At 47.0% G+C, this 20,515-nt stretch overlaps 1 protein-coding gene across 3 annotated transcripts in view; it reads right to left on the reverse strand.

Annotated features, from left to right (window-relative positions):
• NHERF2 (NHERF family PDZ scaffold protein 2) overlaps nt 1-20,515 on the reverse strand; it is a 319,028-nt gene that overhangs the window by 124,863 nt on the left and 173,650 nt on the right. For all 3 annotated transcript variants that reach the window (XM_086940501.1, XM_086940500.1, XM_086940499.1), the window contains exon 3: nt 4,351-4,530. In XM_086940501.1, coding sequence (XP_086796627.1) covers nt 4,351-4,530 — 180 coding nt within the window. The remainder of the gene's footprint in view (nt 1-4,350; nt 4,531-20,515) is intronic.

Raw genomic sequence — 20,515 nt, forward strand, 5'->3', positions numbered from 1 at the left:
TTTGTTTTGATGCTACATATCTTATGATTGATGGTATATTAAATTGAATTGAAGGTAAATTGTATTAAATATTCAAATTAAATGCACACAGTTTAATCAGTAGTGCGTGCTGATGCCCTAGTTGCCTTTGGGAGTTTGCCACTGCGTTTCTATTTCTGCAGCGCTTCTGAAGCCTCAGCACCAGTCTCAGATATAAATATACATAGGTACAAATGTATGGAAGGGACAGATTCTTAAGACCCTCTTTGTAGCACCACCGACTGCAGTCTCTCATTGGCCTACTGAAGAGTGCGGGGCTCTCTTCTTGGCACGTTCTCCCTCCCTCTCCTGCTCTCATTAACATCCCTGCTCGCCTCCACCTTCCCACATTGAGTTAAATACCTGCATGGTGCTGTAATATCAGCCCCACTTAAAGGTTTACCTTCTCAACCTTCCAATGTTTTCCACATGCAGGAAGAATAAAAGCAGGTCTGTACCACCATCTTTAGTTTTCCTGCCTACCACAAAGATATTAAGCCTCGACAATCTGCCTGTCAGTGAGAGCCCCATCTCCCAATGCCCTTTGTAAGTAGGTTGTCTTACTCACTACTCAAGGAGCACCCTTACTGTTACAGACCACAAAGATATTAAGCCTCGACAATCTGCCTGTCAGTGAGAGCCCCATCTCCCAATGCCCTTTGTAAGTAGGTTGTCTTACTCACTACTCAAGGAGCACCCTTACTGTTACAGGCTGACAGCAGGAAGTACACTAGCGAGTGAAACCCTGACCCTAAATAGGATGCCTTCTAATAATAGCCTGGCCCTATATATAGTACTTCCTACCAAAAGTATTCTTCCTGCAAACACTCTGACCGTGAACAATATCTGGTCCTATATAGTACTTCCTACCAAAGTCTAGCTCTGCACAGCATTTATTTATTTATTTGTGGGTTTATATCGCGCTAGAATCTACTCCCGAAGGAGTATCTCTGCGCACAAACACCAGTAGCAGATGGAAGAGAGCAATCATTTAGAGATGGACTAATTCTGGAACAGAAAAGTTTTCAGCTTTTTCCTGAAAGTCAGGTGGTCCGAACACTGCCTAAGCATAAGAGGAAGCTTATTCCATAGTACAGGACCAACCACTGACAGAGCTTTGCCGCCCTATCTTGTCTTTTTTACAGTTGGCACTCAAAGGAGGAGGTGATTGCTAGATCTAAGGCTACGGGCGGGATTATATGGCACAAATTTTTCTGCCAGATATGAAGGACCTCGTCCGTGTAGACTCTTATGGATTACGCAACATGTCTTAAATGTAACCCTTTGGCGAACTGACAGCCAATGTAACTTATCCAGAAGAGGTTTTGAGGGAGATCTGGGAGGGGCATTTAGGACCAGCCTAGCAGCAGTGTTTTGCACCACTTGAAGTTTAGTTAATACTCCGTTGTTGGCCGATGCCAACAGCCCGTTGCAGTAGTCGAGACAACTAAGCACCAGGGCCTGCACCAGGGTTTTTCTGGTGGAATCGGGGAGTATGGGGAACACTTTACGGAGGAGACCTATGACATGGAAACATGATCCCACTATATTGTTTCCATGCTGCTTTAAGGATAACTCCTGGTCCAGTCGTACCCCCAAATTCTTCACCACCTGTTTGGGGTCGGGAACCGGGCCTAGGTCTGATGGCCACCAATCAGGGGTCCATAAGATTTTGGCCTCCCCGAAGAGCATGACCTCAGACTTACCCACATTACATTGTAGGAAGTTCAAAGACATCCACTGGGCGACTGCTTTCATGCCTTCGGAGAAGGATGTTTTAACCTCGGAGGTAAGAGATTTAAATGGAAAGAGGAGCTGTGTGTCATCCGCGTATGACACTGGGATGAAACCAAAAGCTCTCATGATCCTAGCCAGGGAGGCCACATAGATATTAAAGAGAGTAGGGCTCACACAGGAGCCCTGTGACACCCCCTTTGTGATCTCTACCTCCGCTGAACGGAACGCACCCATGTTAACGCATTGAGTGCGATCGGATAGGAAACTCCTCAGTCAGGCCAGTGCCATACTCTCAAGGCCAATCTCTGCAAGACGTCCGAGCAAGATGTTGTGAGATATAGTATCGAACGCAGCCGATAAATCCAACAGTACCAGAACCACCGAATAACCCTTGTCCTGGTACATGTGGAGGTCGTCCGTAACTGACAGCAATGCTGACTCAGTACTATAATTCGGCCTGAAGCCGGACTGAGAATAGTCCAGGCTCCCCGATTGTTCGATAAAATTCGAAAGATGTTTATTCACATGCTTCTCTGTGAATTTTCCCAAATATGGAAGCAGAGATATAGGTCTGAGGTTGGACAAATCCGTCCAAGGAATAGAGGAGTTTTTCCGAATAGGTCTTATCAGTGCCTTTTTCCACTCAAGTGGGACATGGCCTTCAGCAAGCGAGAGATTGACAAGGCACTGGATCCCAGGACCGAGCGCCTTGCCAACCACCGGCATGATTCTGGCTGGAATAAGGTCAGATGGACAGCCACTCTTGATTTGACTCACCAGGTCTTCTACCACTTTTAAAGAGATGGCAGGAAACATAGTAAGAACCCCGGAGTTCGATCCCTCCTCGACCGGGGGTAGTACAACAGGCCGATTTATAGATAGATTAGAGTTGGTAATTTTCTCATAGATTCTATCTATCTTGTTTGTAAAGAAGAAGGAAATGTTGTCACATAGATGCAGTGATGATAGATCAGAACTCTTGCAGGCTGCTGGTTTTACGAAGGTCTGCAGAATCGGATACAAAACCTTAGGAGCATTACCGGCTGCTGTAAGTTGGGTAGCAATGTAATTCTTACGGGCTGCTCTGATAGCTTTATGATAGATAGTTAGGGCCATCCAGTAGCAGTTCCTGTCAGCCTCCAGATGAGATGATCTCCACACCTTTTCAAGCTTCCTGCAAGCTTGTTTAAGAGACCGTAAATGCTCAGAGAACCATACTTCCTGCTTTTGTGCGGGCGTGGTTTATAAAGTCTCAGAGGAGCAATGGTGTCTACTATTGTATGGATTGCCAGTTCATATTTGGTTAAAGCCCCCTCAATATTCTCGGTGGGAGCGATGTAAGGCTCTACAAACCTCTCCTTAAAAGCCTTGTGAGTCATTTTATGCCATTGTCTCCGCCTGATAGGTAGCAGCAATGGTTGGTGGGGTGGCTTGCGAGAATTAGGCATAGTAAATTCCAAAATAAAATTGTCTGCCCAGTTAACCCGACTGGGAGGAAGACATTCGATAGTGGGGAAGTTAGAAAAGATTAGGTCCAAAGTATGCCCTGCCTGATGGGTGGGGCCGATGTTATGCTGTGTTAGACCCAATAATGAGAGATCTGTCAGTAAAGACTGAGCCTCCACACAGTCCTGCAATTCGCTATGGATATTAAAGTCTCCGAGGAGTATAAAGTCACTACCTGCATTAACATGTGGAGCTAGTGCCTCCACTAAAGAAATGGAACAATTTGCACAAGGGCCGGGGGAGGTCGGTGCACCAGAGCCCCTTTCCAACTGACCCTTGTGAAATATTGATCTTAAAGATCAACAGTTCTAGATCCGAGGTACAGCATTGGTCTAATATGGAAATAACTATACCACTGCTATGTACTATAGCAATGCCACCTCCTGTCTTAATGGGACAATCTAATCTGACTATTTTATATCCATCAGGGATCCCTAGAGTGATAGCGGGAACCGAGTGGGGTTTAAGCCATGTGTCTGTTAAGAAACATAGGTCAGGTTGTAGAGATGAGATAAGGTCCCAAACCTCCATATAATGCTTAGAAAATGATCTAATATTACAGAGCAAATTTCTCCATCCTAGTTCTTCCATTCTTGCATTCTTCCAGCACTCCCTCTGGCCCTGAATAATATACTTCCAGCTGTCACTCAGCCCTCTAAAAGAGTACTTCCTGCTAAAAGTGTTGAAAGCAAACTGAGTACTTACTCACCACAAACTGATAACAGTCTGAACTGCAACCACATACCAACCATTAACGGATGTATAGGGGCCCTCTGGCAGGCAGCAGAGCGTGAAAGCAAAAAATAGTTTGTATTTACCATTCAAGGTTGTCTGACTATTTGCAAGCACCTCGGTGGAGCCGAACACATAGGTAGTAGCAGTGAAAGATCCCTCTTTCATGCCTGCCTCTAGCCTGGTTTGTGGTCCAACATTCATATCTACGAAAACCAATTGCACGGGAAAGAAAGATCAAGCACAGAGCAACCAATTCAGTGTCCAACTCAAACAATGTGTTATCCCCCTTCAAAACATTTGTAACCGAAGATTTTTTTTTTTGCTCATGCCACTGGTCAGTGGAGGGAAGCTTACCTCTACTATTTTATCTTGTTGCTGCAGCCCAGCTCTTGCAGCCGGAGACCCAGGGTCTACGGAGCGGATGAACTGGCCAGGCTTGGACTTCTCGCTGTGAAGGTTAAATCCATAGCCATTCGGGCCCTTCTTCAGCACACAGAGGCGAGGGTGGAGGTCCTTCATCTGTCCATTCACCTCCTAAGACGAAAAGAAGACACCTTTGAGTCGCTGGACTTCCAGGTCACATTTTATTTTGAAATTACAAATATATGCATGCATTTATACGCTTTTGAACATTTCTACAAGAGTTGCTAAATCTGCGGTCACCTCATCACTTACAAAGTTCACAATTTTTTAGGGATCACAACTGTTGCGGACACATTCCTGAAGAATATACGAGGGTCGTGCTTCTTGCTTTTAGCATCCACTCTGTGAGAAAGTCAACTACAAGAACCAGTTCCTAACAAGAGCCAAGCAGCTCCTTCTTCAAGGAGAAAACAGTGCCTTCTATTTGCAGAATTCTCAGAGAGGGGTAAAATTATCTCTCAGCTCGAAAACCCAACTTTCACCTGAGGAGCAGCCCTTCACAATGTGGTACTAACTCGTCCCAGCATGAGACACCAGCCTCTACCGGACAAATCAGCTCTTCACGACATAGCGCCACCTCCTCCCATCAAGAGAAACCACCCTCTATCAGAGGAACCAACTCTTTGTAGTGTGGTACCAACTCCTTCCAGGTCTGGAATCCTTCACAAAAGAAACCAGCACTTCACAAAGTATTAACAACCGCTTCTAGTACTAGAAACCAACCTCCACTGAAGAAAGCAGCTCTTCACAAAGTGGAACCAACTTCTTCCACTACCAGAAACCAACCTCTACTGCAAGAACCATTTCTTCACAACGAGGTGCCAACTACTTCCAACAGGAGAAAGCAGCCCCTATAAGAAGAAACCGCTCTTCACAATGTGGTACAAACTGCGTACAGTATTAAAAATCACACACTCCATTGGAACCAGCTCCTCACAATTGAGGAACACACTTTTCACATATGAGGAACTAACCTCTCTTGCTGGAAGCAGTTCTTTGTACCTCAGGACAATAGCTCCGCCACATCCAAAAAACATCCCTCATTGGTGGAAAGAGCTCTACGGATACAAATAACCAAGGTCTTTCCAGTGGTAGAAACTTTTTCCAGTGACAAGCCACTTCTTCTAGCAGGTGAACTCCTGCTATCCACAGTAGGACCGATCAGTTTATTTAAGAGGGCTTGGGAGTTGTTTGGTGACATCAAAGAAATCCAATCAGCAGCAGATGTAGACATGAGGAGCATGGATTTGTATGCGAAAGCACCCGTGGACAGGAGTGGACAGCCCCTCCTGCAGTCACACATTCCCTACCGTGCAGCTCTACTGAGCCCACAACTTGCTCCCCGGGATGCTATATGTTATTGCCCCCTCGACGTGACTGATCGTCCTCTCCCGGCCACCTCCCTATGACCACACCTGGTATGTCAACTCTGAATGTTCAAGATCCTCCCTCTGACATCCAAACGGACCCATTTTCAAACATGCACAATCCATCCCATCCTTGACTTGGTAAATGCCAGAACCCCTGCATGCACCTCACACAATATTTTCAATTTCTCACCGCCTCCCAAAAACATGTGATCTTGAGTTTCCATGCGCTTGTCCCGTTTTAGATCTGATTGAAATATGTATAGATATATATAGCTATAGAAACCGTGGCACTTTTGCGATTAAAAGCAATTCCTACTGCAACAAGGAATTGGATACTGTGCTTCTTGGAATGACGTGATTTATTTCATGTCACAGAAAACGAACACATCACAGGTGGCCAACGCATTTCGACAACACCTTCCACTGGACCAACCAGCACAATGGAGAGCAGTCTTCATCAATGGTTCCACTAAATTGTCATTTGACTTTGCGTGAGTCCAGCAAAGCATCGGCCAATGGTTCAGACCACTTCACCACTGGTTCCCTTTACTTTGGGAGACCGCATTTTCTCACTACCCAACAAATAGTTGCATATTCTATTTTCAGTTTTCATTGGCCCTTGCAATTTCATCTTTTGCTCTGCTAATGTTTTTTATGTTTTTTATTTCAATCCAACTCTCGGTGGTTTAAAACAGTCCCAGCATCTGCTCTTCCCTTCCCTTCCAACCATCTCTCTGTAGCTCAAAATTCCCTGCGGCCTCTCTAGCTTAGACTCCGCCTTTTGATGGGTCACAAGGGACCTAGCAGCTTTTTCACTCCGCTTTCTTCGGTATAAGCTTCTTATGCATTGAAAATAGAACGCACAGCCACCAAGTGCAGAAGCTTAAAAAAAAAATACAATTTTGCCTCATTTAGTGCTAGAACCCCCAATTCCTTGCCTTGTATCCAAGCAGCTTAAACACTGAAGCCTCCGAAGCTGCATGAAAACAACTGATTATGTGGTCAATAGCTTTCTGAGACTAAACGAAACGTGGTTTAATTGGTTTGCATAACATGTAACCTGTGGTCATGATATGTGACCATTTTGTTTGGTCACATATCAGTGTGATACTCATCTAAGTCATCGGTAGGCCTCGTCAGTTCAGTTAACTGTAGAGATTACCCAAATTATTATTCCTTACCCCCCCCCCCCAGCCCCCTAAAAGGGCCTAGAGGTGAGAAGAGAGAGTAGGAAGACAGATGCAGAATCGACCAATGTCCTATAACCAGCCAACTCAAATCCCATTCTTCCTCCCCAGGCCTGCTACCCCCACATTGGAATTGTTTCCCATTAACGCCCCACATCCGACCTCCACCTCGGTCCAGGCCTATCACATCACTGTAATCAAGAGCGCAAAGCAGAATGGTCACTCTGCGTTAAATTGCTGTCCCGCTGTAAAAGCCCAGCCCGAATCGCTTCCTCCAGTGCTCCCATTGCAGCACGCTGGGACAACCACTTTGCCAACGTCTTCCTGCGCCAGGGTTTTCATGAAGGTGTCGAAACGACATCACTACTATTTATCAGCCTGGTCTGGCGCATGGTCAGAACCTTCAGGTCCTGGTAAATGACGGTTCCAACCAGGAGTGTCTCTCCACCACCATCCTCATCGTCGCTCCACCACCAGGACTCCAGCACATGACGCAATGTTATGCATCAAGGGAGCCTCATTCTATGCGACTTCAGGAGTACAGGGGTGTCGCTGGGAGGGAGCATTTGATTTTTACTTTGCTGAAAATCATACATAAAGCTACTGCTTTAAAATGTTTTTTCCACTTGCATGAAATCACTAATAATTTCACCCATCCTATTAACTTTATCTGCCACTAGAAACTAGAGGAAATTCCTCCGAGCACAAGACTAACTCAATAACCAGCACAATTACAAACAATAATTAATGTTAACTGAACTAACCACTAACTTTCGGAAATGGAGATGCGCGTTACCCAACATAAAGTTCTTTAAAGCCTTCCCAGAGGTAGTAGGTTAGTAGAATTACAGGACAATACAATGTTTAGCTGTTGTTCCATCCTCAAGTGTCGGCTGGAGGTTGTCAACCGTGAAATCTCATGTGACACCCTGGAGAGCTTTTTGTGAGTTTGGAGACAATTTTTAAAGGACTTCTAGTGAACAATATAATTTTTAACATTTCTTTGTATTGAAACATCTATTAGGAAATTGGAACAACTATTTTTTCTACGGAGAGAACCTTTTGGGAATTAGGCTCGCACAATCATTTAATAAGCATGGGCAACGCCAATAGCTCCGGTTTTAAAGGAAAATTGCATGATAATGTGAAGCATTATATGTAAATAGCATGGGAATAGATGTGTGTTTGTGTGGAAAAAAAGAACTGTAGAATATTAGTGTAGGTGAAAAGGTCAAGTGACACATGCACTGTCAAGACAGACCTAAAAATCCATGTAGATTAACAACTACTATCCTCCCATCCGTGCTGCTGTCAGAAAAAACAACAAATTATCAAGACACTTTAAAAAGCAGTCCAATGTCATGTGTGCCCCTGAAAGATCAAGCTATGGCAGCTGGATGAATAAACAAATTGCAATGCAGGTGAAGGACAGGGCCTTTTTTTCTAGGAGCACACAACTTCTGCCCAATCAAAACGTGTACTTTCTAGTGATGCTCACATTATTGTCTGGCAACAGGTGCGCTGTCAAGCCAGACCTTAACAAACATCGGCAAAGCCAATAGGCCTCGGCAATTACAGAGTTATTGGCTTTGTCAACGTCTTTTAGCCTTGTTATATCGCAGCATGGCTGCTGTTCATCATGGCTAAAAGTCACAGAAAAAAGTGCTTTGACACAAAGAGCGGGGAAAGCAACAACACGAAAGTGGGGGGGAGCGGGGGGGGGAGGATGTGGTGGTGAATAAGAGGGAGTAACTGGGGGAGGGACTTGCTAAAGGTGCTGGAGCATTAAACATAGTTGTAGTGAGTAGTAACTACAAGGTACCTATGGTTGTTGTTCAGAAATAAGGAAGAGGGTCTACTGGGTCTATTGAGACATTACGTACATGGGGGGAAATGCGAGGACAGAAAAGCAGCCCTGCCATTTTCCGAATGACTGGATGTCGCTGAACCATACTGTATTCTCCAACACAGGTCTTTCTCCGCTGTTGCGCCGCTCGACCTCCGGGGTGTGAGCTAAATGGCTGTGTGACACATACAATGGAGAATCATACCTATCATGGTCAATGGAGGGAATGGCGCAAATATTTTGATTGTACCACCTAATTTGCTGCAATAAAAAGATATTTACAAAAAAAATACAAGGTACCTATAACAAAGGCAGCATGAGCAAACTTTCTGCAAAAATAACTGATAATTTGATGTAATCAGGAAAATGCTCCGTTACAGGACAGGAATGTTGTTGTGGATGAAAAGGAGCCAAGTCAAAGGTATGCACAAAGGATGTTGCGATGTATGGTAACTGGCATGGGATAGGATTATTACTTTTATGTAACACACTAAAAGGAGGGAGCAGACGGCAGGGGGGGGGGGGGAAAGTGAACACAAACGTGGGTGGTCGGGTAAAAAATATGGATGAGTAGAGGTGGAGAAGAAACAGACAGGGGCATGGGGGTGGGAGGGAAATGAAGCAAAATGGACGGGGATATGAGAGACTGCCTGAAAACACAAGCATTCGCATGGAGTACTTGAACACAACAACAAAAATAGCTAAAAAAAAAAGTGGAACAATGGATGGACACATACATGGTCCATGCTCCAGGGGAGGGTCAAACACAAGAAGAGGGCATGATGCATACATGCCTTAACAAACAGGAATAAAGGAAATGAAGTCGACACTGAAGCAAACCCATAGTAAGCTTTGGACAGGCTGTAAGCCCATTGAATGTACACAAAATGTCTTGAAGTGAAAGGGCATGCGCCGTCTAGCCAACACCCAACAATAGTTCACTCTCCCATTCGAATGTATAATACTATTTGTAAGGAAAGTGGTGTGCCTCATTACACCCTTAGTTACCCAGTAGCAGCCTGCTCCTTCCCATAACAAGCCGGCATGTTTCTGTGGGTGGCCACATGATTGGCCCGCTACCTCACCCGGGCAACCAGACCCCATTCAGTGCGCAAGAAGACCCCTGCGGCCAGCAACAAGACCCAATCCGCAATCAGACCTTTCCCACACGCAGCGTCACGCTGGTTTTATCATTTTGGAATTTAAAACTTAAAAACACCAGAGCTCAGCCTCTGCAAGCCCTCTTCTGCCCCTCGAGAGGGGTTGGTGTGTGGAGCCAGACTCGCGGGCAGCAGCAGTGGAGTCGCTCTGCTCTGCCAGCTGAGCCGCCTGAAGTTTCGCAATCTGTTCAGATGCTTTTCACAGCCTGGCTGACCCACTAACTGCAGCAATCCCTGCACAGCTGGAAGATTACCCTTTAAAGCAGGGTGACGGGGCCTGCTCGCTGGCTCCAGATGTCATGTTGTTGGCATTTCAGTATCCATTTGTCAATGGTCCTACCTGACCCTCGAAACCCACCTCTCTCGTGCCTGTACATGGCATCTGCCAGCGGGTACGGAAATAACATTTTTCATATATATACCTCTGAATCCGGTCAGGGGAAAACTCAAACATAGGAGTGAGCGGAGGGGCGGGGTTAGAGGTGTGTCAGTTTTACCTGCTAAGTTACACATCTGCTTTCCTTCGGACAGGGATTCGAGAGGCCTCACTTTGAGAATGTTAACCCAGTGAAAGGCTCCACTCGACTGTAGTGCACACAGTAGAAACTGTACCCTGGCAACGCATCCTGTGCCACTCACACAGGAGGGGGGGCAGCAGGGCCCTTTAAATGAGATGCAACTCTTCAAGGCATAGAATAGCTTCAGTGGGCGAATTGCGGTCTGTTCTAAAGTCTGCTCAGCCAATTTTACAATATGCCCTTTTTAGTTTATGCATAATCATAAACGCATACAAACAGCAAAAAACCCTCCACTAGGTTCACTGCATTGATATTATGGTGACTCCGTTCGCTCGCTACAGCATACACATAGGTATGCAGGCTTTGCCTCCCCTCCTCTATGCTGCTGCCTGATCACCAACCCAATGACCCAAGAAGCAGTTCCGAAGGGGCTCCTCTGCCATCCTGCAAGGCCACCATGAGCTCCAGCTCTCGCTCTATCAGAGGGGCACCAGGGCCGCTCTCCGGCCCCAGAGCTGAGCAGCAGGGGCCACAGCTCGGTGTTCTTGAGGGACATTACACCTCAGAAGCACAAGAGCTCACAACCGAGTCCCAAAACCCTGTCCCCGTTTCAGGCGGAGCAGCATGCACTAGTGATGGTTGAGTGACAACAGCTTACGCGGAGTTGGTAGTGTTGCCAGTGGTAGGACAGAGGGCAACAGCAACGCAACTTGCAGTAGAAAGTAATCCCCTACTAGATTTTGCGCTGATTAAAGACATTTTTGTTTACAATGAATAAAGACAAATCTCCTATCTAACTATATTCGCCTATATCCAAGACTGGTCCTCAGACTCCTGACCTTCAGTTAGGAAATGATAACCCTTCTCAAGGTCTTTTACCTCCTGCCCTCCACCATACCCCCAGCTCACCTGCAAATCACCTGGGCCTGTGATGCATGTACACCTTGATCCATGCCGCCACCTCTTCTGATGGCAAACCATGTACGTTTATGTATACGTCGGTCTGCCCACCCTTCTATAAGCTGCACACTTTGCATCAAATCCTTGGCTTAAGCAACGTTATCCTTTGGGGAAGAATCTGTAGTACATAATTCCCAAATAACATTAAAAAACTGAATACAATGTACTTTCCTTGTTTCATTTTAAAGGGAACATGAAAAATGACAACGACACTGATTTGCTTTAATGGCCTTCCCAACACTGGTGTGCTATTAGATGAAGAGGTACAGAATACATCAACTTGATTGGTTCAATAACAGCTCAATGTAGACTCTAGAGGACAACACCGATAGCTCATTGCGTGCTACTCAATTGGTGTGAGGATTAACTATCAGCATGACAGTTTCTATCTGAAAGCAAACCCCGGCAGACTTGAATTGGTATTCGAGAAAAACAGCAGAGGCTGCGTTGTGCAGGACAGCAGCATCTGCAGAGAGCTTCATGCCACCAGCTTGCACTGTAAGCACACGCAAGATGGTCCATGCAGTAAGCACCGGCTCTTGCAGAATCGGACATTGTGGCTTGAATTTGTCGAGTGCCATCCCATGTCATGCCCCCCCCCCCCCCCCCGCACCATGTCGTTAATGCCAGTGCTTGAAATGGAGAAATATAAGTGCAGGTACTCTGTACCAGAGTAAAGGCTTGTTTCTGAGAAGTCAGGTACTCTCCCTTTACCCAGTAGTCACCTGCCCGGTGTTAGAGTGCGATCGCCGGAGTTTACTCAGGAGGAAGTTTAATGAAAAGGGCATTGGGCCATTCGCACCTGCCGCTCAGCAATACTAAAAGCTTTGGACTCAGTTGATCCACAATTCATTTGTCAAATAATCAAATGTGTAACCAATTTTGAGAATCTATTGAAAGGTCGATATAGGTTACAGGTAAAATTCAGCAATTTACTCTTGGTTCTGATCCATAACTCATTTGTCAAATAATCCAATTTTTGTAATCAATTTTGAGAATTTATTGAAAGGACAGTATGATAACAGTCATAACCCAGCAAGTTTGTTATGGTTAAAAAAAATGCGTTTTAAAAAAAATGTGGTATCAACAGTTTATATCTAATGTATTATAGCACGTGAAGGAAATGCATTTTATGTTTTGGAATATTGTAACGTTTTAATTAACTATACAATAAAGATTTTCTTCTTATCTTATCAGTAGCCAGTACCGGCACATTTAAAGCACTGGTTAATGCATTAGAACACATCCTTGCACTATGCCGTCGGTAGAATAAGCGCCCCAAAGTACCGTGGATTTGGTACAGTCCAGGTGGACCGCCACAAGGACATCCCGGCTTTAGCACGGCTAGGGTCCATTGCCGCACCCTTGGTACCAAACCAGGCCCGGTTCTAGAGGGTGGGCCGGGTGGGCCGGGCCCACCCAAACTTTGGCCTGGCCCACCCAAACATAACCCTTGGCCCTGGCAGTGACGTCAGCAAGGCCAGCAGAATATGGCCACTGCAAGTTAAAACGTTCTTCGAACGTTATCTTTCTTTAGGAGTTGCGTGATTGGGCCAGGGCTCACACCCCCAATCACGCATCTCCTATTAGGCAGGTGGGCTGTGTCCCCGCCGACTCGTGCAGGTACATTAGGGGCACTGCGAAGGGGACAAAGCCTTTCGTTGGAACTGGATTTGTGGATAATTAATTCTTTTCTGCTGGTAAAGAGGAGTTTATTTTGCCGTTTCGTTTTCCTGACCTTCCTGACCCCTTGAGCTGTTTGTTTAACCGATCCGAGAATGTGTGGCTATTGTGTTTTTTAAATCTGTGAGAAAGACATAGAACGCCGTGTTTATTTCATTTTCATTTACATCGTGTGTTTAAATCGATGGTATCATTCATGAGTGTTTCTGCAAGGATGCACGACAACTAAATGTCCAAATAACTTTGGGGATTGTTGATCTTGCTGGAGAGCGTTCTTTTTTTGGTTTGTAGTATTTAAATGCAATAGAACTGTAGTTAACGTGGATAGCTCAGTGGGTTACTGCCTTTGTCACAGAGATCCTTTGATACATAGGACAGTGTGATCAAAGACCTGTATACAAACCAGAATGGTATAATTAGATTTTTTTTTTGTATTGCTAGTTAGTTCGAATTTTCCCGGTATTTCATTATTCTAATGTTGCAATACAGAGTTTGGGCATATATAATTTCTAATCAATACAGCCAACCACTGGGGTATGCTTTAAATCCTGTGTTTGTGGTTCTCCAGACCCAACCCTCTTAATACATATTGCCTAGCAGCATGGATGAGATGTGATTCCTACACCTGGTAATCTTCATTAGCTTATGTGACATTCCCTATAGGCTGATTTGGATACTTTTATGAATCATTGTGTCTGCATAATGTGTGTGTGATGTACAGTACTGTGATACCCTACACTACGAGTAGCGCTATACAAGAAATAAAATGCATATGAGAGAGGGGCTATGGAGTGATGATGGGCTCTGTTGGAGGGTGGCAATGAGGGAATCCGAGGGGGCATCATGAGGGGTGGAGATACGGAGAGATGGAAGGCACTGGTGGAGGTTGTTTGTGAGGGAGTCTGAAGAGGAGGTCATGGGGGAGGGGCTTTGGAGTGATGAGAGGCACTGGTGGAGGGTGGTAGGAAGGGATTCTGAGGAGGAGGTCATAAGGGGGAGTTGCTTTGGAGTGATGAGGGGCACTGGTGGAGGGGTAGGAAGGGAGTCTGAGGAGGAGATCATGAGGGGGTGTTGCTTGGAGTGATGATGGCACTGGTGGAGGGTGGTAGGGAGGGACTCTGAGGAGGCGGTCATGAGGGGGGGTTGCTTTTGAGAGATGGGCACTGGTGGAGGGTGGTAGGGAGGGAGTCTGAGGAGGAGGGCATGAGGGGCACTGGTGGAGGGAGTCTGAGAAGGCGGTCATGAGGGGATTGCTTTGGAGTGATGGGCATTGGTGGAAGGTGGTAGGTAGGGAGTCGGAGGAGGAGGTCATGAGGCAGAGGGGCTTTGGAGTGATGAGGGGCACTGGTGAAGGGTGGTAGGGAGGGAGTCTGAGGAGGAGGTAATGGAGAGGGGTTATGGAGCGCTGAGGAGCACTGGTGGAGGGTAGTAGGGAGGGAGTCTGAGGAGGAGGTCATGAGGGGAAGAGGCTACGGAGAGATGAAGGCCAGTGTTGGAGGATGGCAATAAGGGAATCCGAGGAGGGGGAGGTCATGGGGAGGAGCTACGGAGAGATGAGGGGCACTGGTGGAGGGTGGTAGGGAGGGAGTCTTAGGAGGAGGTCATGAGGCAGAGGAGCTTTGGAGTGATGAGGGGCACTGGTGAAGGGTGGTAGGGAGGGAGTCTGAGGAGGAGGTAATGGGGAGGGGCTATGGAGCGCTGAGGGGCACTGGTGGAGGGTGGTAGAGAGGGAGTCTGAGGAGGAGGTCATGAGGGGAAGAGGCTACGGAGAGATGAAGGCCAGTGTTGGAGGATGGCAATGAGGGAATCCGAGGAGGGGGAGGTCATGGGGAGGAGCTACGGAGTGATGAGGGGCACTGGTGGAGGGTGGTAGTGGGGGAGTCTGGGAGGAGGGTGGCAATGAGGGAATTCGATGAGGTCATGGGGGAGGTGCTTTGGAGCGATGAGGGACACTGGTGGAGGGTGGCAGTGAGGGGCTCAGGAGGAGGTCAATGGGGGGAGGGGTTATGGAGCGATGAGGGGCACTGGTGGAGGGTATTTGTGTGGGAGTCTGAGGAGGTGGTCAAGGGGAGGGGCTTTGGAGTGATGAGGGACACTGGTGGGGGGCAGGTAGGGAGGGAGTCTGATGAGGAGGTCATGACTGAAAGGGGCTAAGGAGAGATGAAGTGCACTGTTGGAGGGTGGTAGTAAAGTTGTCTATCGAGTAAGAGGTCAGTGGTGGGACACCAATAAATACTTTTGCACCGGCGCAATAATAGACCCTGTAATGTTTTTGCTTATTTAATTAGCAGTTGGGTCATTAGGGCCACTGTGTAACATAGTTTAAAGTGTGTGCTAATTATATTTACTCTTATATTCAGGGTTTTCAGTTTGAAGGTGATTTTACAAATCTTTTTATTGGGATTATGGAGAATGAAACCAGGTGGTGCCTGATATGGGGCTGGGGACCAAGGTTAGCTGTGAGTTAAGGTGCACGGTAGAGAGATTGTTGAAAATTGATGATCAGGCCTGGAAGGGAGTGTACTGCAGAGTCTGGGGTCAGATGGAGGTAATAATGAAGAGAGATTCTCTCTGAAGGCTGGCAACGAGGCAGGCTGAGTAGTGTTACTTGCCTGATACTCCCACCTCAGAAACCTCCTCTGCCCATCAAAAGGACCTTACATGGGATCAAAACACTTTTTGAGAGTGCTAACGATTAGAAAGAGATTTGGAAAATAATGGAGGGCCCTGAATCTCCTGTTATCCCCTTCTATCACACGCAGGAGTACAGTTTTTTTTATTTGTAGGCTACCTCCAGAAGCGACACATTGAGCCCGCAGTGGCCCACCCAAATGCGCCCTTGGCCCACCCAAACAAAAATTCCTGGAGCCGGGCCTGTACCAAACACACCCCCGTGGACCGCCTGGCACGGCGGCATTGGCACGCCAGGCAGACTCTCGCGCCGCCTGGCACCGCGGCCCTGGGAGGGGCCCCCACATTCCTCAGCCCGTGACACGAGGGCGCGCGCGCGGACACAGCTGTTGCCTGATGAGATGCGCGTTTTCGTTCCGTAAACAGAAGCGCCGCCTGCCGCGGAATGCGGCCTCCCTCCCCCGTGAACCGGGGACGGAGACGACGAGCTCCGCCGGGAACCTTCGTGCCTGGGCTTTATCAAACAACAGCCCTCGAAGCGCCCCCAGCACACCCCCCGCGTTCCGGGGAGGGCCCTGTGTGCCCGCGGGGGCTTCCACACTGCGGCTTCCCCCACAGCCGGCACTGCTCGAGCCAAAAGACCCTCTCATCCCAGGGGGAGGAGAGAAGAAACACCCATGGGTTAGCACGAGGAGGGCCTCTGTGGAAGCAGTCTAAAGAAGGGTGTCCAGAGCTATGTCAGGTGCGGCTTAAAACTGTGCTTCACGCATCCTGCGCCTTGGCCTGATCTGGGTACCTCTCACCGAGGTCTCGGTTATTTTACTCAGACATATTACACAACAAACACACAACTTAAACATGGCAGATTCATTGGCTTTTTTAATGCTTGTTAGCAGTATCAGCTGAACGAATAGCTGCAGTGACTCCCTTATAAATAATTACAATTGAAAATGTTTTAATTCTGAATATACAAGACTAGGTTAAACATTACAAGGGTCTGTGGAAGGGGCAGTGTGGTCTTTAAAGTCTCTTAATCTCTTCCGTTCTCCTCTCCACACCATTTTCCTCTGTTAGACACTTACACCCCCCCCAACATCTTTCTGAAATCCTCCATCGATATCTTAATAGCCATCTATTTCCTCTTCATCAATGTCTTCCATTTGCATGTACTTTATGGCATCACCCCCTCTTCACCATACCACGCCCCCCGCCCAAACACACACACACTCTCTCTCTCTCATCTATAATTCAATCTTTTTCTTTTAATTTGACACTATCAATATTTCAACAACTGTGCATTCCTCTTTCACAGAAAAAGGTAAATACAATTGGCACATATGTGATCACTGCTCTATACACTCTGCAGAGAGGCCAAAGACTGGTTGAGCATAAAGTCTGAAGCCTTTCTGATCCAATGAACCGCACTGTGAGAATCTTGCATTGCCTTAAGACTCGTATCCAGAGCTTTGAACTGTGCCCGGTCATGGACGCCCACCTGCAACTGGAACTCGACCGACATCAGGAGGGGACTCACTCAATGGTATGCACTATACAGGAGCACTAAGGTGCACAATGAAGCAAAACATTAATAGTAAACAGGCACTGCATCACTGATATGGATTAATTATTCTTTACGGTCATGCTTGAGAAATCAATCAGTGTTTTTTCTGCAGAGGAAAGGACATGAATAAAGGGTCTAGTGGGGAAACCTTTCAAAGTCAGTTTTCAAATACTGAGTGTAAGAAAGCTGGCCCAATCAAAATACTGCCCTCCATCTTTGTAGGTTGGGGAGTGATCTTTGGAACAAACCTGTCCTTGGTGCTCTATGGAATGCAAGGCCAAATCCCAAGGCATACATCCAGGATATTTCAACAAGCCACCAATGAGCCGGAGATAAGCCAATCACAACCCTCCATCAGCCTGAGATCAGCCAATCACAACCCTCCATCAGTCTGAGGTCAGGCAATCACAACCTTCATGCCAAGTCTCAGGGTATCCAGCCAGGTTCTTCCAACCCGCCGTCCATGAGCGCCAGATAGTGAATCGCAACCTTCCAAGAGCTCGAGCTCAGCCAATTACGACCTTCTTGCCATCAGGAGATACAGGTATAAAGACTTGGCCACAGACCACTCCACATGCAGGCTCAGCAATGAACTAAAGTGCGGGAGAGAACTGAAGGCCCACCTCCTCGGCTCTGCATATCACAATGAATCCATTTGGTCTGCCAAGCACTTGCCATGCAGGAACTAGCGTATCGCCTCTGAGCAAGTCTGTCCCCACAATATAATAATGCCAGATGCATTAGACCAGACCATTCCTTTCTGGCGTCCCATCCGATTAGTCCTAAACCAGGCTTTGCCATCTCATCCACGGTGGTGTTCTGCTCATAGAGACACCAAAGTACACAGATTTTTCCACTCTCGTTGATCCCCCTGAAATGCCCTCAAATTGCCACCAGCTAGCTGCATGCCACACTTCACACATCTAATTAAGGAAAGTAAATCTGCAAGAGTCAACTCCACTCACTAGTATGAAAGCTGGAAGGAACTTCACCAGGATCTCAAACTCCATGTCCCACCTATTGTGCCTTCACAATACGTAATGTCAATCATACTTAGATGGAACATTAGGCAATAAAGATACTTGGTATCGTTTTTAAGAGCCTGTGGAAGAGTGCCTTACCAGGGTGCAATGCATGCAATAAACAGAGGCAAGAAATATACTTCTAGGCTTCTGGGGCCTGAGGTCCTGGATGGGGATATTGGTAACATCTGTCAAATAACTGACTGAGTCAACACAAGCTATCACCGCCCTGCATGGAGGTGGGAATTTATGCAGATGTTCCTTTTGAGGCACTAGGTTCCTTTCTACCCACCAGGGCCGAAGGTGCCCTTAGCCAATGGGAAGAACACCTCAAGAGAGCAGAAATTCTTTGATTGACAGAATGTATGAATCCAGATAAAGCAGGGGTGGTATAACTGCCTCCTGTAAGCTGTAATATGCACTAGCGATCCACCACAGGTGACCTACAGCAGAGTGCATTACACCAAACCAAAGGTTAGGCTAATACCAAAGGCCTGGCGGGGATCTGTGACAATAAGCTCTTTATCAGACATGTTCTCTTCCAGCCACTGTGTATGAAGCAATGAGGATCAGAAGACAGCACTGGAAGTGGGTATTACACAGCCCCCATCTACAGTCCACTGCTAGCCAATACATACTCAAAGACACCCAGAAAACTACCAACAACTCATAAGCTACAAAAGAACATCAGAGCCTTGAACAACTCCCTACATAATCTTCAAAAGAGCCTCATTTAATCGCAGTTATGCCGTAAATGGACCGTGCGACCACAAGACCTCCTCCACCCCAGGAACTATCATGTCTTCAGCTGCATTTTATTCCTTTTTTTCAGATATCTGCCCAAAAGGTTATTTGCATCTGCCAATGAGGGGCTCCCCTCAGTGCCCTGCCTGATTGCAATCAATGCTCTGCATTACAGCACGCAGTACCAGTGAGCGTATGCTCTCAGCGAGGGGAGTAGCACCCCAAAAAATCCTCCCAGAACCCAATGAGATACCGCAGGCATCACTTCAAACTGAATGTGTAAACTGAGGTTTTGAGGGTGCTGGTTACCTCTTCCAGTCACGAGTGCTTGAAATGAAAATAGAAACGTGCAGGTACCTGGTATCCCAAGGTACCCGGTATCTCAATGTACCTGTTTTCACCTGAGAAGAGCCAGTACTCTGCCAGTTAAAGTATTGCACCACTGCAGAAAAGGGCAGGTACTCCTTTTAAAATTAAACAGGTGCAGGTACTCGGTACCGAGGAGTACCTGCCCATTTAAAATCACTGTGAGGAATGAAAGAACCCTTTACTCATGCTGATGTCTAGATTCCCAGTGCACACATCCTCTGCGATTGAAGATGAGGACAATGGCACTTTATAATCACAATTGACGTGTACCGGCGTGTACTCCTAAGTGTGATCTTCCATCCTAATCGCTGCATTACATTTCTCTGAACCGTGGAGCATTTCAAGAAGAGCTGGGGCTATTTCATTCATTTTCAATCAATCAATCAAAGCATTTATATAGCGCACTACTCACCCAGAGGGTCTCAAGGCGCTAGGGGAGGGGGGTCCGCTACTGCTCGAACAGCCAGGTCTTGAGTTGCTTCCTGAAGGCGAGGTTTTTAGAGACTTGTGGAGCCAATTATCCGGGTCACCGGTATCCAGAGTACACAACCTGCCTTCAACAGCACATGTCTGCACCGCGCCGAGACGTCACTTGCAATTTAGTTGAAAAACTGCATTTCACACGACACTTTCCGAAAATGAATCCGTCCCAAAGGAGCCGAGGCACCACTGGGCCTTGTGCACGTGCACCCCCCCCCCCCCTCCCCCCTTTGAAAAAACAAAGTGGAATGGCCGAGGGTGACGAAACCACAGTGAGAATACACAGGTGTCTGAGCTCAGAACGAGACCTGGCTTGAGTTAAGAACATGTCCATCCCTGAACGGATTTGAGGCAGAGCTTACATCCCCCAGATGATGCGAGGAACCTCCGCTGGAACAAGACCACTCCCTGACACGAACCCACAACCACAGACTGGAGAACGGCTAGCCAACATGGAACTAGGCAGCTTTGGACGTATACTCAACAAAGCCATCGCTTTCACAGCGACACCCGGCTATCAATCAAAGTCTTCCTACTCGAAAGTGACTTCAGAACACCTCCGGTC

Source organism: Lissotriton vulgaris, chromosome 10 (assembly GCF_964263255.1).
Source record: "Lissotriton vulgaris chromosome 10, aLisVul1.2, whole genome shotgun sequence".
In the NCBI taxonomy this organism is placed as follows: Eukaryota; Metazoa; Chordata; class Amphibia; order Caudata; family Salamandridae; genus Lissotriton; species Lissotriton vulgaris.